The 20,778-nt window shown below is 36.6% G+C and overlaps 1 protein-coding gene across 2 annotated transcripts; it reads left to right on the top strand.

The window, feature by feature from the left end:
• The first annotated feature begins 692 nt into the window (after positions 1-692).
• sez6l2 (seizure related 6 homolog (mouse)-like 2) lies at positions 693-19,906 on the top strand. 2 transcript variants are annotated; one of them, XM_067413131.1, is made up of 19 exons: positions 693-1,112; positions 2,761-2,839; positions 2,979-3,071; positions 3,209-3,430; positions 3,556-3,692; positions 3,904-4,096; positions 6,165-6,350; positions 6,475-6,658; positions 7,160-7,323; positions 7,628-7,822; positions 8,622-8,760; positions 8,843-9,039; positions 9,124-9,318; positions 9,765-9,959; positions 12,282-12,473; positions 12,545-12,583; positions 12,687-12,804; positions 17,145-17,256; positions 18,674-19,906. In XM_067413131.1, exons 2-19 carry the CDS (start codon positions 2,782-2,784, stop codon positions 18,701-18,703), a joined length of 2,649 nt encoding a protein of 882 aa, XP_067269232.1. In that variant the 5' UTR covers positions 693-1,112; positions 2,761-2,781; the 3' UTR covers positions 18,704-19,906. The 2 variants fall into 2 exon arrangements, with proteins under 2 accessions (XP_067269232.1, XP_067269223.1); XM_067413122.1 differs by having other exon boundaries at positions 2,979-3,107.
• The last annotated feature ends 872 nt before the right edge of the window (positions 19,907-20,778 follow it).

The following is a 20,778-nucleotide window of genomic DNA, read 5'->3' as shown; positions in this document are numbered from 1 at the left end:
AAGCTTGGATAAGCCGGGAATTTTTGAATATAACTCAACATTTAATCGTCTGGAAGAAGAATGTCATATACACTAGAATGACTTGATGGTAAGGAAATGATGGGCTTATTTTCATTTTTGGGTGAACTAACCCTTTAAGTTAAAACAATTGTGTTTTAACTGTAGGCATTGCGCATTGTATAGTGTAGCTTGGGAAGTTTTTAACTTTTTTAATGGACTTTTTAAATATAATTAAACTTGTATAAGTCTAAAAATACTTAAAATTTTAAATTTCAAGGCACCATGTACTTTTTTTTTAAGTTGAAAAAGCAATTTTTACAGTACTTTTTATTTATTTATTTTACTTTATTAGTAAGCAGATAGCATAGGGACACAATAGGCCTATTTTTTTTTACAATACTATTCCAATTTGATATTATGTAAAGCAATTTTCTGCTCTGATTTTACAGTTGTTTGTTGCTCTGTAGAAAACAGGCTAGCTTCATTGTGCAGTTCAATTCAAATAGGTCATGGAAATGTAGAACAAGCAAAGGGAAGGGCATTGAATAACAGCAGCATATTCAAAAAACAAACAAACAAACAAACAAAAACTAGAAACTTTAAAGATTCGTGGATGATTTGTTCAGACCGGATTTGTGTGAGCCGGTTCATTAAAACGATCCGACTCCCAGAACGATTCGGACATCGCTAATTGACAGTCAACGCGCAACCATACGGGTAGGAACTGCCATATATGCCTGTTTCACTCACCTGCTAGCCATGGGCCTGAAAATAGACGAATGAAAAAATACAATCAAGAACGGAGGCAAACTGATTTTTTTCTTGAATCGAAACCGTCACTGTCTTCTCCGATGGTTCGAATGGAACACCCATATTTGACCATAACTGGGCCAGGAGCGTTTAAATGATTATTTAAAACCCGCGCAGCGCCAGTTGTGGCATTCTGGAGAGGAGCGAGACACGGAGGATCGCGCTAGAAACGCAGCAGAGAGAGCGGTGCTAGAGAGAAAACACACACACACACACGAAATATCCAACGATTTACCAGGACAAGGGAAGGAAACCTAGTAGATTCATTCTGCCGAATAAAAACGAGAAACTGCGAATTGCGGGTGCGTATGTTCTGTTTCCCTCTGATAGACAGTGGTGTTTTCACGAGCTTGTTATGTCGCGCGACAGCCAGATACATAAAGATGCAATGGATGCTGAAATCATTATAAGCCATTTATATGTAGCTTATCCAGTATTGCTTTTCGTTAGAACAAAATGCAGGGTTTGTTTCAGTCTAGACGGCTTGCTAATGCATTTGTTGGGGGGAATGGGCGTCTTGCGTCATAGGAAAGGATAAGAGGAGATGTTTTTGAAGCAGATAAGGGGAAGAACGTCTGAATAAATTATATGAACGCTCTGCCCGCAGTATCAGCAACATCATCTGCCCGCATATTTGATCATGGACTATCATTTCTTTTGGCGTGGGTATTATTTACGAGCCTCAAAATGTTTTTATCTTCATATTGTTGTCAGATGTATTATAAACCCTATTGTTTAATCAGCATCGGTGTGTGCGGTAAACACTAAATGAGGCTCGTGGTGGTGACTGCTGGGCCACTGGCATCCCAGACCTGCCCTTGGTTACCTGCTTTCTCGTGTAAGTGGTGACATCATTGATCAATGAACGTGGGCACGTCAGGGGCCGTATGTCTCGTGCACTGTCAGGCCTCGAGGGCCACGGTGGGGCCATGATATATGGCAAACGCACCAATGACTTTGAGGGAACATTTTACGAGATTACGCATTTCTGCAGTTTGTTGTTTATTTTAAACCTATTAAGAACTGCAATATTTTTTGCGACATGTCATCATTAATTATTATAAATTTCAGTCATACAAACCCTATTTACAAAAAAAATAGTGTTCCTGTATTTCCTGTTGAAATAGCAAGCTAAGGTGGATATTATCTAACAGTTCTGTGCCTTAGTGGTTTCAAACTGGGGTCCTGGGACCAATTTATTTTTGGAAACAATATGTTGTATTTACAATGTCACACTTGGATTGGATTTTAGGAAGGTCCCTCATAAAAGGTCCCTCATAAAATGTTTGTCATATTTGGGGGTCCTTGGCATCATAGAGTTTGAAAACCCCTGCCTTAGTTTATGTGATGGTTATAAACCTTGATTTTAATAGTGAGCATATGATTGCAAGGAAACTGCTGAAGGGATGACTAATGTTCTTGAAAGTTTCTTATGCTCACCAAAGAAAATTGATTTGAGTACAATTCAATACATCAGTAATATTGTCAAATATGTAATGCTGAATTTTTTAACTTCAGGAATCATTTGTATATGATGATTTGCTGCTCAATAAACATTTCTTATTATTATCAATGTTGAAAAAGTTATACTGCTTAATATTTCTGTGGAAACTGTGATTACATTTCTCAGGATACTTGATGATGAATAGAAAATAATTTATTTCATTTATTTGAAATAGAAATCTTTGTAACATCATAAATTCGTTATTGTTTTTGGTACGTTTCACAGAAGAGTCAGAGAGTCATTTTATTTATTTTGCTGTATATTCACCTGTGGGAGTACACTAGCATATAGAAGACTTAAAACAGAAATAAAAGTCTCAACACTTCATTTCATGGGTTCTTTAAGATCAAAACCTTTCACTACAGTCTTGCTTAACTTTGATCTTTTAATTTTTATTCTTCTATACCTCTTACTATATCTTTTCTCTCTCGTTTGCTTGCACACAGGCTGTCCTCTCATTATAAATAATGGTGTTCACAGTTTTTGCTGTGACACTGTCTGTCACACTGCTGCGCCTGACTTCAGGTAATGTGCACTTGCGTGAGTGTGCTTTTGTATGTTTAATTATTAACGCAAGGCGAATGTACATTATAAATGCTGATCACTTTACAATTAATCTTTTACTTTAAGGAAACTAAGTCTGATAGTTCTTTGGTCTTTTTAGGTGCATCTTTAGGGACATCAGACACTGAGGCTCCTCCTACCATGACCTCTAGTCCCCGCCCCTTGGGAGAACTCATCCATGCTGCACTTCTGAGTAAGGAGTACCTGGGCCACACCCCTAATAGCAGGGGTCAGTCTTTCCTAAAAACACGGCAAACTGCATCATATTAATAACGAACCAGTTCAATGTTATCACAATTGGAATTCATCTAAATCTGATTTAACTCACAGGTACAACTACTAACCCGACCCAGGCCATCCCGTCCATCAGAGAATCAGAACCCGCCTCCACAGTGATGTCACCAGGAATCCTCACTACAGCAGTGACCTCATCGGCTGCACCTCATGCAGGCCAGTCAGGTTTTGGGAGTGCTGTGACATCACCACCAGCTGAAGAAGAGACCACAACTACACTAATTACTACAACAACAATAACAACAGTGCACACACCAGGTATCATAACCAACAATACCGCATAACAGTTCAAGACATAAAATATTTTTCAATAGGAAGCTCTAAGATTTCTAAATGAATATTTTTAGTTGTCTTTAAAACTTTTAAACTCTCTCTCTCTCAAGTTCAATGCAATGCCAGCCTGTCAGGAATGGAAGGAATAGTCGAGTCCCCTGATCAACTGTCGTCCTCATCTCCCTTTTCCCCACTGGAGTGCACCTACAGCATCAGCGTGTATCCAGGATATGGGGTTGAGATACAGGTGTGATAGCCTCACAGTTACCATGGTTTCCATTGTAACCTCATTTAGCCTCTCTCTGGGTCACTATGGTTACTGTCCTCTAACATAAGTTGATGCATCTTGTTGGCATGTCACTTAAATGAGTTCTAGAATCTTTGCTCTTGATATAATGAATGAGCATTGAATGAGGGAATGAGCAGTTGTAATGGTAACACCACTGTCTGTTTTGAAGGTAAAGAAAGTAAACTTGTCCAAGGAAGAGTCACTTACCATTCTGGAGCTGGGGGGGACAACTCCTGAGCTTTTGGCTAATGAGACGCTCATGAGCGAAGGTCAGGTGATTCGTAGCTCAACCAACCAAGTGCAGATCCACTATAAAAGCCTGAAGCAAGCCAATCATGGTGTTTTCAGCTTTCATTATCAAGGTACATTTTTCTTTTAACTACTGTTGAAAAGTTTGTGGTATGCAAGATTTTTTTAATGTTTTGGAAAGTCGTAATAATATTGGAAAGAAAAATAAAATTGGAAAGTTATAAAAATGTTGTAATAAACGTAGTCCTAAGATAATAAGATGTGACATTCTACTCAGAGCTGTTCACATCCTTGGACTGGAAATTATGCTTTTCTATGGCAATTCTATGGTAGGACAGCATACAGTTGTAACAATGAGTTCTACAAGGAGGACGTGGGTGCTTTTTAAGTTGGAATCTTGTAATTACGACGTGGCATGCCATGAACGCAGCTGTATTTGATCATAAATACAAATTGTGAATAAAAACAGAAGGCAATGATGTGGAAGTTTCAAATTTTAATATTTTATATTTTATACAGAATACAACATAGATGACATATCATATGTTTACACTTAGAAAATTTATACTTTTAAGGGAAAAAATACGTTGATTAAAAATGTCATGGCATCAACATATCTCATAAAAGTTGGGACAAGGCCATGTTTACCACTGCAACATCGCCTCTTCTTTTTATAACAGTCTGCAAACATCTGGGACTGAGGAGACAACTTGGTCAAGTTTAGGAATAGGAATGTTGTCCGATTCTTATCTAATACAGGCTCAACTGTTGCTCAACTGTCTTAGGTCTTCTTTGTCACATCTTCCTCTTTATGATGCGCCAAATGTTTTCTATGGGTGTAAAATCTGGACTGCAGGCTGGCCATTTCAGTACCCGGATCCTTCTTCTACAGAGTCATGATGTTGTAATTGTTGCAGAATATGGTCTGGCATTGTCATGTTGGAAAATGCAAGGTCTTCCCTGAAAGAGACGACGTCTGGATGGGAGCATATGTTGTTCTAGAACTTGGATATACCTTTCAGCATTGGTGCTTTTCCAGATGTGTAAGCTGCCCATGCCACACACACTTATGCAACCCCAAACCATCAGAGATGCAGGCATCTGAACTGAGCGCTGATAACAACTTGGGTTGTCCTTGTCCTCTTTAGTCCGGATGACATGGCGTCCCAGTTTTCGGTGATTGGCACGGTGAATTGTGTTCCCCGACAATGTTTTCTGGAAGTATTCCTGAGGCCATGTTGTTATTTCAATTACAGCAGCATTCCTGTATGTGATGCAGTGCCGTCTAAGGGCTCGAAGATAATGGGCATCCAGTATGGTTTTCCGGCCTTAACCCTTACGCACAGAGATTATTCCAGATTATCTGAATATTTGGATGATATGCACTGTAGATGATGATAACTTCAAACTCTTTTTTTTTCCCTCTGAGAAACTCCTTTCTGATATTGCTCCACTATTTTTCTTAGCAGCATTGGGGGAATTAGTGATCCTCTGCCCATCTTTACTTCTGAGAGACACTGCCACTCAGAGACGCTCTTTTTATACCCAATCATGTTGACAATTGACCTAATAATTTGCAAATTGGTCCTCCAGCTGTTCCTTATTATGTACATTTAACTTTTCTGGCCTCTTATTGCTACCTGTCCCAACTTTTTTTGTAATGTGTAGCTCTCATGAAATCCAAAATGAGCCAATATTTGGCATGACATTTCAAAATGTCTCACTTTCAACATTTGATATGTTATCTATATTATATTGTGAATAAAATATAAATTAAGGAGATTTGTAAATTATTGCATACATTTTTTTATTTACAATTTGTAGTTTTCTATTTGAATATATTTTAAAATGTAATTAATTCCTGTGATTTCAAGGCTGAATTTTCAGTAGCATTAGTCTTCAGTGTCACATGATCTTTCAGAAATCATTCTTTATAATAAGACTAACTAATGGAACCTTATTGTAAAGTGTTACAGAGATCTTTAGTAATATTTTATCATGTTAATCTTTATAATCTTTAAATATTATAATCTTTTCTGTCACTTTTGATGAATTTAATGCATCCTTGCTGAATAAAAGTTAAAACATAAAAACATTTAAACTGTACAGTAATCGAATTGTAATTTGTCTGTTTTGACATGTCTGGAATAACATAATTGTCTTATTAAACATCCATTTTAGCGTTCCTCCTGTCCTGCCCGTTCCCCCTCTCCCCTGAGGGCGGAGGAGTGACTGTAACTGACATCCATCCTGGTGGTCAGGCTCACTTCCATTGTGATCCAGGATTTGAGGTCAGAGGTCATGAGGTTGCAACCTGTTTGAACTCCACCCGACCCAAATGGAGCACCTCAGAACCCCAGTGTGTGGGTGGGTTGCATTTTTTCCTCCATTCAGTCATTTATATTTATATAATTTTTTATCTACAGTTGCTTGAAGACACCAATTCATTGCCATGTGTATAAGCATCTGGATGTGTTTTTGAATATTAAAGCTGTATCTTGTGGAGGATGGATTAGAAATGCTACTGTTGGCCGCATCCTCTCTCCAACCCTCCCCTCTGCAAGTAACCATAGCAGTGGAAGCAACCTAAGCTGTCATTGGCTTCTGGAAGCCAAGGAAGGCCACAGGCTCCACCTTCATTTTGAGAGGGTGGCTCTTGATGAAGACAATGACAAGTAAGAGTTCCTGTCTTGCTCACTTATAAATAAAAGGGTTAGTTCACCCAAAAATGAAATGTATGTCATTAATTACTCACCCTAATGTCATTCCACACCCGTAAGACCTTCGTTCATCTTCAGAACACAGTTTAAGATATTTTATATTTAGTGTGAGAGCGTATGCAAGTGTATGCACACTATACTGTCCATGTCCAGAAAGGGAATAAAAACATCATCAAATTAGTCCATATGAGACATCAGTTAGTTAATTAGAATCTCTTAAAGCATCGACAATTCATGAATCAGCGTATTGATTCATAATTCGAATCGCTCTCGGACTAAATATAAAATATCTTTAACTGTGTCTGAAGATGAACGGAGGTCTTGCGGGTGTGGAACAACATTAGGGTGAGCCATTAATGACATAAATATCATTTTTGGGTGAACTAACCCTTTAACATCACACTTTCCTTAATGACGTTTTCATTTTCTTTTCCATGCTCCTACCTCCTTCCCTAGGCTGATTGTGCGCAGTGGGAATAGCTCTACAGCTCCGCTCCTCTTCGACTCGGATCTGGATGATGTTCCAGAACGAGGCTTCGTGAGCGAGGGAATGTCCCTCTTTGTGGAGCTCACAGCAGATTCCTCCTCCATCCCACTGCTACTGGCACTCCGCTATGAGGGTAAGAAAACCTGTTCAACAGAATGGTTTTGCTCATTATTCAAAAAGAGCTTAAGAATATTTCATCACTATAAGCCAAATAAACCACTGTAAACTTGATCATTTTCATTAACACTGTAATATAATTCTGTAATTTACTGTATATAATTCTTAACAGATGCTTGTCTAAAGAATGCACTTATTGTCACTCTCATTTTAGGTAAAAAAGAGACTCAAAATAAAATTTTTGTACCTTCAAGTCTGGGTTATACTTTCACTCTCATTTTATAACTTTCCATCCTTTCTCTTCTTCCTCTCTCTTTCAGCCTTTGATGGTGAACACTGTTATGAACCTTACCTGCCACATGGGAATTTCAGCAGCAGCGACATCACGTTTCCACTGGGTACTATAGTAACCTTCTCATGCTCTCCTGGTTTCGTCATGGAGCAGGGATCAGGAGTTATGGAGTGTGTTGACCCCAATGACCCTCACTGGAATGAGAGTGAACCTGTCTGCAGAGGTATGACATATATGACTACCATTGGTATGACAGGTATGACTACCATTCAAAAGTTTGGGGTCAGGAAGATTTTATTATTTAATTGTATTTTTTTATATTTTTAAAGAAATTAAAACTTTTATTAAACAATGATGCAATACATATACATATATATAATATAATAATTATATAATTTAAAATAAATAAAAACATTTATAAATAACTCTAATAGAAATAATTGCTGTTCTTTTGAACTTTTTATTCATCAAAGAATCATGAAAAGAATGTATCATGATAGTATTAAGTAGCACAACTGTTTTTAACATTGACAATATCAATAAGAAATGTTTTAATAAGAAAGTGATTTCTGAAGGATCCATGTGACACTGAAGACTGGTGTAATGATAGCCTCAACATCAAAGGAATAAATTACATTTTAAAATATATTAAAATAGTTATTTAAATTGTAATAATATTTCACAATAATAATCAAATAAATTTAGCCTTGGTGACAAAAGAAACTTTCAAAAACATTTCATTCTCACACCGACCCCAAAGTTCTGAACGGTAGTGTATGTGATTCGTTCTCACAAATTGCAGTCATCTGTTCATTAGAATTGTCAATTTAACTCATTAATTAGTGCAATTATCAAGAAAATAATGCTTGTAATGTTTAAGTGATTGAAAGTTAATTCAAAGATCATTCCAAGTACAAATTTTACAAACTAGGGGTTCAAGGAACTTCATCTCATCTAATCCATCTGGCCTAATCATATGAAAGCTATTCTAATGAGATTCCTCCTCTTTCCCCTCTTCTCAGCTCTGTGTGGCGGGGAGCTCACCGACTCAGTGGGTACAGTGCTGTCTCCTGACTGGCCACAGAGCTACTCTAAAGGGCAGGACTGTGTGTGGCAAATACATGTCAGCGAGGACAAACGCATCGAATTGGATGTACAAATGTAAGTATATTGATTTGATTGTGCCAGTTTGTGTTTAAATCTATTTGTGGTTTAATTCTATTTTCCTCTCATTTGCTTGCAGTTTGAACATTCGCCATAACGACGTTCTCACTCTATTTGATGGTCATGATCTGATGTCACATGTGATTGGACAGTACCTGGGCTCAAGAGAGAGGTTCAGGGTTGTATCAGGAGGTTCAGAGGTCACCATTCAATTTCAGAGCGATCCCGACGACTCTACGTTTATACTGAGCCAAGGCTTCCTCATCCACTACAGAGGTAAATACATCAATAGGGTTGTGCCTTTTTTAAATGGTTGGTGTCATTGCTTACTGTTATGTCACTTCCTTTTGTTTCTTGCAGAGGTGGAACCAAATGACACATGTCCTGCCCTTCCGCAAATTGAGTTTGGCTGGAGCAGCTCCTCCCATCCATCTCTGGTGAGAGGCAGTGTGTTAACCTATCAGTGTCAGCCTGGCTATGACATTGTTGGCTCTGACATCATCACCTGCCAATGGGATCTCTCCTGGAGCAACAACCCGCCCACATGTGTAAAAAGTGAGCTGAATTATGTTTATTTTTTTTATGGTTAGAGCTTGTTCAGAGCCCGGTTTCAATTTCAATTCAGTTCAATTCAGTTCAATTCATTGTGCAGTGTTTACCTCAGTAGCAAAGTTGAATGAGTGGATCTCTGAGCTCGTGTGAGTGAGTGGAGGAGGGGATAATTTCCATATTCATATTCTGTGTATACTAAATCAAGCAAGGGTATAGAGTTACATTTAAGCTATTTTAAGGCATGTAGAATTTTTTTCACAAAAAAATGTTCAAATATGTAATTTTTAAAGGAATAGATTTATTTACAACAGGGTGCTTTTAATGGTTTACTGATAAGTGAAGGATTAAGAGTTATGGCTTTGATTGTTCATCGTTTTGTGGCCAATCATTTGCTGGTTTAATTAATTGATTAATATTGTCTTTTTCTCCTGGCTTTGATGTGCCTTCAGTCCAGCAGTGCCCTGACCCAGGAGAAGTGGTCAATGGAGCACGCTCAGTACATCCGGAGTCTGGATTTGCTGTGGGAACTGTGGTACGTTTCACATGTAACCAAGGTTATCAGCTGGAAGGCCCGAGTCAGATCTCCTGCCATGGCAGAGACACCGGCATGCCCAAATGGAGCGACCGAAGCCCAAAGTGTGTCTGTGAGTATATGTTAGGAAGGTGTGTGAGGGACTGCGTCTGGTCTGGGAAAAGTAGATTTAAAAACTAAAATAAAAATCTATTGTGATTGTTTTTTTCCTCGAGTTTGTAGAATTTGAAAAGGATTATTATGAATATTTATGGCTGTCCAAATTTATGCAAACACGATTAAATACACTGAGTGAAGTTTTATTAACAAAATTTTGGGAGGAGCATATGCAGATAATTAAACCTAATTAAACACAAGTGGAGCACATAAAGCTAATCAACGATAAGAGGTGTGTATATATACAGCAGATTTACCTTCTTTGATCTACACTCCACTCTGGGTTCGGGCCAAATTCCGAGCCCGGAGCCCTCGCCGGGACAGCACGCCAAATATGCATAATCTTTACTCTATTTAATTTGATGTAAGTGTGAACTAGTGAAATTAAATTACAATAAAAAACTAAAAATAAAGATTGCTTATTAAAGATCGTAATCAGTAATATTACTTATGGTAAATGATTAAATCATACAGTAGTGTTTAAAGGGGTGATGAATTGAGAATATTTGATATATAAAAGGTCATGGTAATATAAGAATATCCTGTAAGTTTGAGAGCTGAAAACTTCCTTGTTAGTCAAAGAAAAGCTTTTATAGACACCAGGCCCAGAAAACAATCATGAGCACATCTTGATGTCATCTGTTGCGAAACACCGCCTCTACAGCGCGTCTAATTCAGTATCCCCGCCCACCGACTCATGGAGTTGTTCAGATCAGGCTAGTCAGCAGCAATAAACATGCCAAAGAATATAGCAAGAAATTGCGCTTTTCCTGGTTGTGGAAGAACACAGTCTCTGTATAAGCTTCCTTCAGATCCTAATATTAGGAGTAGTTGAATTTAAATTTTTAATGAAGTTCCAGCTCACGTGGGAAAAAAATTATACGTTTGTTCCCCTAATTTCATTTAAATTGGATGCGATATATATGTAATAGTATTGCATTGTTATAGATCGTTTGGTTATGTGTACGTGTCTAACAGAACATACCTTTAGCACGCTGTATAGGCCAGGGCTCGCAAAGGGGGCTGTGTGTTTTCCAGACGGGCTACCAAAATGGAAGCCCGTCGGCAGGCCAATGAATTTCATAATATTCCTTTCTTGATCTGCGCTGTTCACTCTCTCTTGACTTAACATTTGAAGGGCGCGCACGCACATGTGTGTGTGTGTTTGTGCGCGTGTAGTTTGCGCTTATATCCACCAATCGTGCGGCCCATGTAATACAAAAATAATACTCCAGTCAATTGCGGGTGGATGAGAAATAAATCATTGTGTTTGTTTGATAAAGACGTCTATGAGTAGCCTAGAAATCTAGACGCACCCTAGCGGCAGCAAATCTAATCTGCTGCGAATATCGTCTAGCAACTCTCAATACACTTCTGAACTGTAAAAACCAAACTCTGGTCAGGCCAATCACATCGTGTATAGAGTCGGTTGGCGGGGCTTAACATAAAGATGGCGGAGTTGCACTTGCGTGCTATTAGTAAACACAGAAGCGGCGAACGGCGGTCTTTCGAATCAGCTTTGACCGCGACTCTGGAAGACTTGGAGTTAGGCTTTTCAATGAGAAAAGAACAAAGAACGGCACTGAAGTCATTCTTAAAAAGGAAAGATGTGTTCGGAGTTTTGCCAACCGGATACAGCGAAAGTTTAATCCATCAATTAGTTCCACTTCACGTTGCTTTGCTTGGTTGTAGCGCTATCCTATCGCGTGCAGAGGGAGTTTGAAAGACAACCGTTTATCCCGCCTCTCGGATTGAGCCCTGCCAATGGTGAGTTTCCAGACCAAACATCTTGATGTGGGTCTGGCTTGTCAGGCTAGTTTACGAGCCCTGTGGTCAAGAGAATCATTCTGGTTACCACTTTCAAAACAATTCCTCCCTCATGTGAACTGGCAGGGGAGCTGAAGCTCATTAAATATGAAAACGCAAATGTCAAATGATCAAGGCAAATTTGATTTCTGGGGCCAGATTTACTAAACAGGCCAAACTAGCCTGAGATCGCAATTTCAGAAAAGCGCAGATGGGAGTGGATAGTTCTGTGCATTATCTATTGACAAAGAACACACCAAAAGATTTTTTTAGCACCAAAAGCTGTTAGTAAATCTGGCCCCTGATGTCATGACCATATCTTACCTACCCCAAACATTTGAACGCTACTAGGATAAAACTTTACTTATAGAGGTACATATCTTAAGCTCAAATACCAGTGAAGATTCTTGTGAATGTACTAACCAATAAATCATCAATCCAACGTATCTCCTGCTATATTTCTGCTAAACAGTAAAATATGATCCATGCCCAAACCCGGGCGTGCCAGACAATGGCTACCAGACTCTGTACAAGCACAGTTACCAGGCAGGCGAGACGCTACGTTTCTTCTGCTATGAGGGGTATGAGCTCATTGGGGAAGTCATCATCAACTGTGTCCCAGGACACCCCTCTCAGTGGAATAGCCCACCACCCTTCTGTAAAGGTATGAAATAGTCCAATACATAGAGTTTATATTTTATCTGTAGAAATTAATGTTACATTTTTTGTTTGTAGTGGCCTATGAAGGGCTACTGGACGATCATAAATTGGAGGGTAACGTTGATTATCACTGTATCAGTTATATTCATATTGCTTTGATAATCTGGCCTACTGTGTCATGTAATTATATCCATGCTATCAACTTCCCTCTTTTCAGTTTCTCAGTCATTAGAGGCGTCTCATCAAATGCTGAGTGAGAACATTGCATTGGCTATCATCCTGCCAATCATTCTGGTCATCCTTCTGATTGGTGGAATCTACATGTACTACACCAAGTAAGTTTGGGAGGCTTGAGTTTTTGAAAAAAGTCTTATTTTGATTCACGCATTTATTATTTATTAAAGATTGTTTTTTTCAGCTATATGATTCCTTTGGAACCTTTCACAATGTGACCAAGGACGCTTAAGTCTTCTTTCTGGCATAAAATGGCAACTTTCCATGATTTTCTAATCTAGTTCAATCCAAAAATCAATCCTGCTCTAAAAAACCTACTGAAGTAAAATGGCCTGTAAATGCTATTCCATGTAGTAGGGCTGTGCGATATCGAAGAAAAATGCAATATCTTCTTAAATAATGCGATGCGATATTGCTATTAGTGTGTAAAAACTATTTAAATTATATATTTTAAAAAGTATTTAAAAACTGAGAATGATATTATTTATTTGTTTCACATTCTTTCTGGGAAAAGAAAGCATTCCTACTAGGTGTGTAACAATGCACCCGTGTCACGATTCGATATGAATCTCGATACTGAACTCACGATATGCATCCCAATATTTTGAGCCAAAATAAAAAAATATATATATATTGTATTTTTTTATTGTTATATATTATTTGTGTTTTAGTATCAGGACCCACAAATATTCCCCCATTACATTATTATACATATTCAACATTATGTATAGTTGTTGTATGTGTGACGAAGAGACTGAGGTGTTCGGATCCATCTTCAGTAATTTATTAACACAGGTGTGCCAGACATACAGTTCAAAGAGCATCAAATAAGGGCAATCCAAGAAACGTAAGTCAAACAGGCATAGGTCAGAGGCAGGCAACTTAGGTACAAAAACGATAAGAAAGTACAAGTCAAAAACACAAGAGCACACACGAGAAAGCAGCTAGAAACGGCGTATAGGTAAATCAAGACTTCACAAATGAACAATGAACAGCGCAGTCCAGATAAAGGTGAGCTGAGGGTCCACAGGTGACACTAGCTGCGTTTCCATTACCCTTCAAAATGCGCAAATTGAAATTGCGATTTGAAAATACGCCCAATGGAAACGCGGCAATTTCGCAAAAACTCCCATATATCGCAAAAAAGTTTTTACGCTCTCATGAGGTGGTTTTTCAGGCAATTCGAAAAAGGACATTTTCGCAAAACAGCAATTGAAACGTTTTTTTCGCATTTGCATGTCACCTGTTGCGGTGATGCATTGCTGCAACATAGGGCCTATATATTATATTTTCCACTCAATTGTGTCGTAAAAACAAGATAGTTAAAGATGTAGTTAAAAGGACATATATTTTATCCTAATATGGACTAGATGCTATATATACTGTAATTAAGACATATATTCAAGAAATGTGTTAAAACAGAAAGCGCTAGTTTCAGCCTTACTCAAAGGCCGAGGAAACAGGCCAGTTACGCACGTCAATCCATTCCAGACGATCTTAGTTTGCTTCTTATTTAATAAACAGGCAATTGATTGATGAAACATCGATCAAAATAAAAATACAATTTATACAAAACTAAATACTTTTTTTTAAGAAAGACTTTCTAGAAAATAAAACTGGAAGTGATCAAAATCATGTGACTTCCCAGGTCTCAAATATATTGCGATTCTTACTTATGCTGCTCACTTTTCATAATCAACATATAAATTAAAAAAATAATATTACAGACTAATGTTTAGGCCTAAACTTAGCCTATTTAGTTTCGTAGTTAGGATATGTTTTATTTAACCCACCGCCGATAAAAGCGCCGAGGTTCTCATTTTTTCCTTCTTCCTTTAAGAGAGATGAAACAATTTACAATACTCTTGTCATTTTTAGCTATACAGATAAGTTCAAGACATAATTAGAAACTATAAACTGTCTATTTTTATTTGTGGACACAGGGAACTAATTATTTTGCATGCACTCACTCCAAACGCTGTCTTCATTTTAAAAAAATTATTTCGTTTATTAAATGCCATTTTTTCTTTTCCAAAGCATTTCTAAATTCAATTCATATGCCCATCAAACGAAAGATCTAGCCAAAATAACGAAAGTGGTAAAAATAAAAAATAAAAAAAACATTTGAGTTAACATGCAAATTCAAACATTTCGCTCTACTCTATATGCGTCAACCTGGCGCGCGTAAAAGTCGATCATTCTTTACAGATGACGGTTTGTTTGAAGAGAAGACGAGACTGAAATCTTTATTAAACTCATAGAAGACAATATAGGATTACAGTAATACTGGATTCTAAACACAGAAATGCTACATTATCATGAAGACCTTTAAGCAGATCTGACACACACACACACACATACACACCTCCGTGCCGCTTAAGTAACCTAAGGGGCTTTCCTTGCCATTAATGCTTGGATAACACACGTGTCTCCTTCCAATAAAAATAATGGCTAGTGTGATGGATGGGATATTCAAACCTACCAAGTGCCATCGTTTTGGAATGACATATCGCGAGAGCAAAGTAATATGTTTTAGTCGCATAACTGCAGCTATGGAAACGCTGTCATTTCGTTTTGTCAACAGTTTTTTATCGACATTTAAGAAATATCGCAAAAGATTTTCGCAAATCTGTAATGGAAATGCAGCTACTGATGTAATGATAATGAGGTTAATCAGGGGAAATGCTGTCCTAATACGCAGGAGAGAGGGATCTGCTGAAACCAGGAGGAGGTGCTGTAGAGCGTTCCGTGACAGTATGATTGTATGTAATAAGATTATTAATGTAATAATGTAAATAACTCCGTAAATGTAATTTTTTCCCCCTCATGCATTACTCAACTTTTCAATGCAGGCAGCATCTCTCCCCATGCCTGCTATGCCCTGCCTCTCCCGCTTTTAATGCAGTATGTAAAGATGAACCATCTGAAATGCTTTGAATAATCATACTACTAAAACTAAATGTGATCTGGTGATTTAAATGATGTTTGCCCTTTCACAAAGGAGTGCCGCTTTAAATGGTGTTTGCGTTTTGACTTTGAGGAGTGTCGCTTTAAATAATGTTTGCGAATCACTGATGAGGAGTGCCGTTTCGGCAGCACGCGCATTTCAGATGATCAATGCAATCGATCACCGTTCTAATCGCAAGAAAGCTCGTCAGAATGATTGCTTTCAAACTGTAAACATTTAGTTCATACAAGAATTTTAATTCTGCATTTACTCCCTCTTATGTTGTTTTTGCGCGTCAGGCAATTATTTGAACGTCCGTGTTTACTACAGTATTTGCGTCGTGTTAAATATATTCATCACATAAAGCCATTGTGTCTCTTCAGAAGACTTGAAGACTAAATAACATTTGGACTAGACACTCGATTAGTTATTTTAACATGCCTTTATGACATTCTTTGCATCTTTTAAGTTTGAGAGGAATGGACTTTAAAAATGGAGGGACAGAAATCTCTCAGGTTTCATAAAGAATATCTTCATTTGTGTTTTGAAGTTAAATAAAAAAAACGACATGATGGTGAGTACATGATGACAGAGTTTACATTTGTGGTAGCCTTCATTTGTTAATTTGTGTTTGGGTGAATTATACATTATAAATAGCCCTACTACAGCAAGTTAAGCCTTGGATAAAACAAATCTATATCGCGAATCATATCATTTCCATCAACGATACATATCGTCATATTTTTATATCGCGATATATCGTTACACCCCTAATTGCTACACAAGTCACAAGTCTGTCACAAGTCTGACAATATAATTTTAACATCAATGTAAACAAACAAAAAAATGTAATACAAATATTTAAATACCAAAACGTTTTGCTTGACTTGATAATATATAGTTATATCAACCTAAAACTTGACATCAAGAACATCCAGGTAAACAAAGACTCCTAAACTAGGGGTGGACGATTATTTTAATTTTTATTAATCTTTGTTATTAAAAATAAAAAAATATAAACATTAGTCTTCATATGAATAAAATATACACTGATACATCATTAAGCTACAACAGTTATTCAGCCAAGAGCACTGAGTGATTTTCTCTTGTTCTTCTATTGTTTGACAAACAGCAGCAGGTTTACTGTAGTAGCCGTCTGTCACTTTAAGACATAATGCATGGATTTGCGCACATTTTGCTGTGTGTGTCAGATAGCAGACAGCGCTAGACTGCAAGGAGTCATAAGTAACAATTGTGCCAGTACACTTTTCACAGTGTTGAAGTAACTTATTAAAATCATTCAGATATTGCGTGCCGTTGTGATATGCATATCGCAGTATGTACATTTGCGCTATTTCGTTGAACATATTGTGCATTATATTGCACAGCCATACCATGTAGTCTTTAAAATTCAGTTATTTTCACTGATTATTGTCAACCTTCTTCACAGCTGGTCCTTATTTAGCTCTTCTAACACTTCTCTCGCTGTCTCAGTGTGTGTAGGTGGCAGTGGAAACCGTTGTTCTGGAAGTCTCTCTCTCACACCCACTCCTACAGTCCCATTACAGTGGAGTCTGACTTTAACAACCCTCTCTATGAGGCAGGGGTAAGATGCTCACAACATAATGGAATTTGTACTTATTAACTGTTAGGATGTATGTACAACTCTATACCAAAATCAAATGCATGTTCATGCATAGTCTGTTTTCTATGATTGATCTCGTAGACTTTGGTAAGCCTACAGTTCATTGTAATCAGTTGGTTTGGATGGTATCATTTAAATGACTCACTGATTTATTTGAGTCACAGCACAGGATTCTGTCTTATTTTATGGGTATAAATGATGGTTATAATATAGTTGCACAAACGTTCAAATGTTCAGGTTCAGTAAGATTGTTTTTGAAAGAAGTCTCTTATGTTGCATTTATTTGATCAAATTTTGTAAAATGTCATTACAATTAAAAAAAAAATGGTAGTTAAATATTTAAAAAAAATTAAAATGTAATTTATTCCTGTGATGACAAAGCTACATTTTCATTATAATTACCCCAGTCTTCAGTCAGTGTCACATGATCCTTCAAAAATCATTCTAATATTATGATTTGATGCTCAAGAATTGTATTATTATCAATTTTGAAAACAGTTGCAGTGCTGCTTAATGTTTTTATGGAAACCATGGTACATTTTCCTCAGGATTCTTTGATGAATAGAAAGTTCCAGCACAGCATTTATTAAAATAAGTGCTGCCACACAGTGGTTCACATTCATTTATGTATATATTTAATTTAAATTATAAATTAAATGATATATAAAAAAAAAAAAAAAAAAAAAAAAAAAAAATATATATATATATATATATATATATATATATATATATATATATATATATATATATATACATATATATATATATATGTATATATATATATATATATATATATATATATATATATATGTGTGTGTGTATATTCAAATATACATAATAATTCACCGCGAACACACGTATATTTTGTAAACAAACTTTTATTTTGGATGCAATTCATTGTTTGACAGCACTAACTGAAATATTTACTGATATTTTAATCCATTTAATATATTTTGCTAAATAAAAGGATCCTGCTAGAAGAATTGTGTGATAACTTTATGATTTCTGTATAATCTCAGTGAGCTTTTACACATGCGCATTGAGTTGAATTTGGCGTTTACTGATGTTTCAGTGTGGATGAGAAACTTCTGGAAAACGTTAGTGTGGATGGAGAGCATTTTGAAAACGAAAACTTTTCAAATCTATCTATCGAATTAATATAGACATAGCCTATTTGGATTCTCAATCAGCTTCATCCCTGCTTTATTATATTATATTATATTATATTATATTATATTATATTATATTATATTATATTATATTATATTATATTATATTATATTATATTATATTATATTATATTATATTATATTATATTATAGAATTTTCCATCCTATTTGCTGGTAAAGTGTGCATGTTTTTTCCTCTTTCACTGTAGGACACACGAGAGTATGAGGTGTCCATCTGAGACAGCAATCTTCAAATGAATCCAAATTGTGGGTAAATGAAAAGGAGAAGAAAGGGAAGGATACTGTTATTTTTCTCTCTCTCTCTCTCTCCCCAAGACATTCATTTGTTTTATTCAATTAATTACAACACATAAATCCCACTTTACACAGTCTCTCTCCTCTCTCTTGGTCGTTTCACTGATGTATGTGTTTAACAAATGCGCGTGCTTGCAGGTTTATGCAGGTGCCTCTGTTATGTTTATGTGTGTGTGTTTGTTATTGGCATCAGAGCAATGAAGAACTGAAAGTAACAACAAAATTGCTGTAAGTACACATTGTGAATATGATTTCCACAGTCAGGCATGTTTTGTAACAGAAGGTTTGGTGCCTTAAGGACTTTAAAGTGGTGAAGGATTGAAAGAGAAAGAGAAAGGTGAGATGGAGAGAGGGAGAATGAGAGAGACTTTGACAAGTGAAACAAAGATAAGTACACAAACGTATATAATCCGAAACACAGAAACTATACTCTCATGTTTGTATACAGATACATGGCCACACATTGATTCATATACATACACATGATGAGAAGAACATATTGAATGTAAATATTTTGATTGAATATTGAATATACAAAACAGATTCAGTGCCAAAATACATCCCATAATGTGACGTCACTTCACTTTCACTGGTTGCCATAGTATTTCTCACATTATTATGTAAAAATGAGGACAATGCCAGCATTTCATATTGTTCTTTGCTGTTTCTTAAAAATCTATTTCTGCTTGATGTTGAATGACCATGTTTCAGAGGAGCGGAATGTCCTCTCGCTTATGGCACGCAACGATTGTATATTTTACCGCTTCAGCTTAGGATTCATGATCAATTATACTTACTGTCATTGTTATCAGAGTTGATGTTGTTGCATATGCACTATGTTGAGAAAAATATATACAGAAAAAAACAGCTTGCTGTGATGCAGTAATCGAATTGAAATGCTTTTTATAAATTGCTAATTTTTTATTTATTTATCTCATGGTTTCTTGTTAAAATGCAGTGATTTTCGTCTTTTCGACTGTGCCATTACCAGAGCCCATGTTGTGGAGGGCTTTGTTGCATTATAGTATTACTTGATTGTTATTTATTTATCAACATAATATACTTGTCATGAAGACATCTATTTGCTGAGATTTAAGATGAAATAAAAGTCTCTGTTGGATGGTGAACATGTCTTTTATAAAATAAATCTGATGAATGGGCAAAAATTCCCACAGAAACACTCAAGACTCAAACATTCAAACGAGAGTGGACTCCATATTAATACTCCATAATATTATATACATACACAAAATACACTTATTTACATATTACACGTTCTCAAGTAAAGAAAAAAGAAAGGAAAAGGGTTAAAAACTTAAAAGACAGTTTGTTACAGAGGAAAACATTGACCTAATAAAATAGCCAACACACAATTGACTGAATCCAGACAGCTTCACTACTCTTCAAATCATGTAGATTCTAACATTTCTAAATATTTGGACATATACAACTCATGTTCTTTTTGTAAACAAGCAGAGGAAACATTTGCACATCTGTTTTTTGGATGCCCTATATTTCTAAACAATTTGTTCTCACTTACTTGATCCAGCCAATGGTACACAGACATAATTTTTTATCATAATGAATAATAAAATATACCCCTGGAGCATATTGGATTTTTTTTTTTTTTTTTTTTTTTTACGGCAGATTTTTTTAAAGGGGGGGTGAAACACTCAGTTTCAGTCAGTGTCATGTCAATCTTGAGTACCTATAGAGTAGCATTGCATCCTGCATATCTCCGAAAAGTCTTTATTTTTTTAATAATTATATAAGAAAGATGCGCTGTTCCGAGTCTTTCCGAAAAAAGCCGAGCGGGTGGGGGCGTGTCGTGTGAGCGGAGCTAAATAATGACGTGTGCCCGCTGCTGCTATGTTGAGTCGAGTGCGTCGTTAAGCTGTGTCATCCCTAACAGCGGGAAAAAAACTTTACTCAAAATAAAAATATGGCTTTTAATCAGATACAGCCATACATCTATGATCCGGAATCAGACCCAGAGGCT

Source organism: Pseudorasbora parva, chromosome 2 (genome assembly GCF_024679245.1).
Source record: "Pseudorasbora parva isolate DD20220531a chromosome 2, ASM2467924v1, whole genome shotgun sequence".
NCBI lineage: Eukaryota > Metazoa > Chordata > Actinopteri > Cypriniformes > Gobionidae > Pseudorasbora > Pseudorasbora parva.
The sequence above is the reverse complement of the archived record's forward strand: the minus strand, read 5'-3'. Positions and strand labels throughout refer to the sequence as shown.

Coding starts and splice junctions, on each gene's coding strand:
- sez6l2 (XM_067413122.1), top strand. CDS start 2,782: ATGGTGTTCACAGTTTTTGCTGTGACACTGTCTGTCACACTGCTGCGC. Junction 7,324..7,627: donor ACTGGCACTCCGCTATGAGG/GTAAGAAAACCT, acceptor TCTCTCTTTCAG/CCTTTGATGGTGAACACTGT. Junction 12,805..17,144: donor ATCTACATGTACTACACCAA/GTAAGTTTGGGA, acceptor TCGCTGTCTCAG/TGTGTGTAGGTGGCAGTGGA.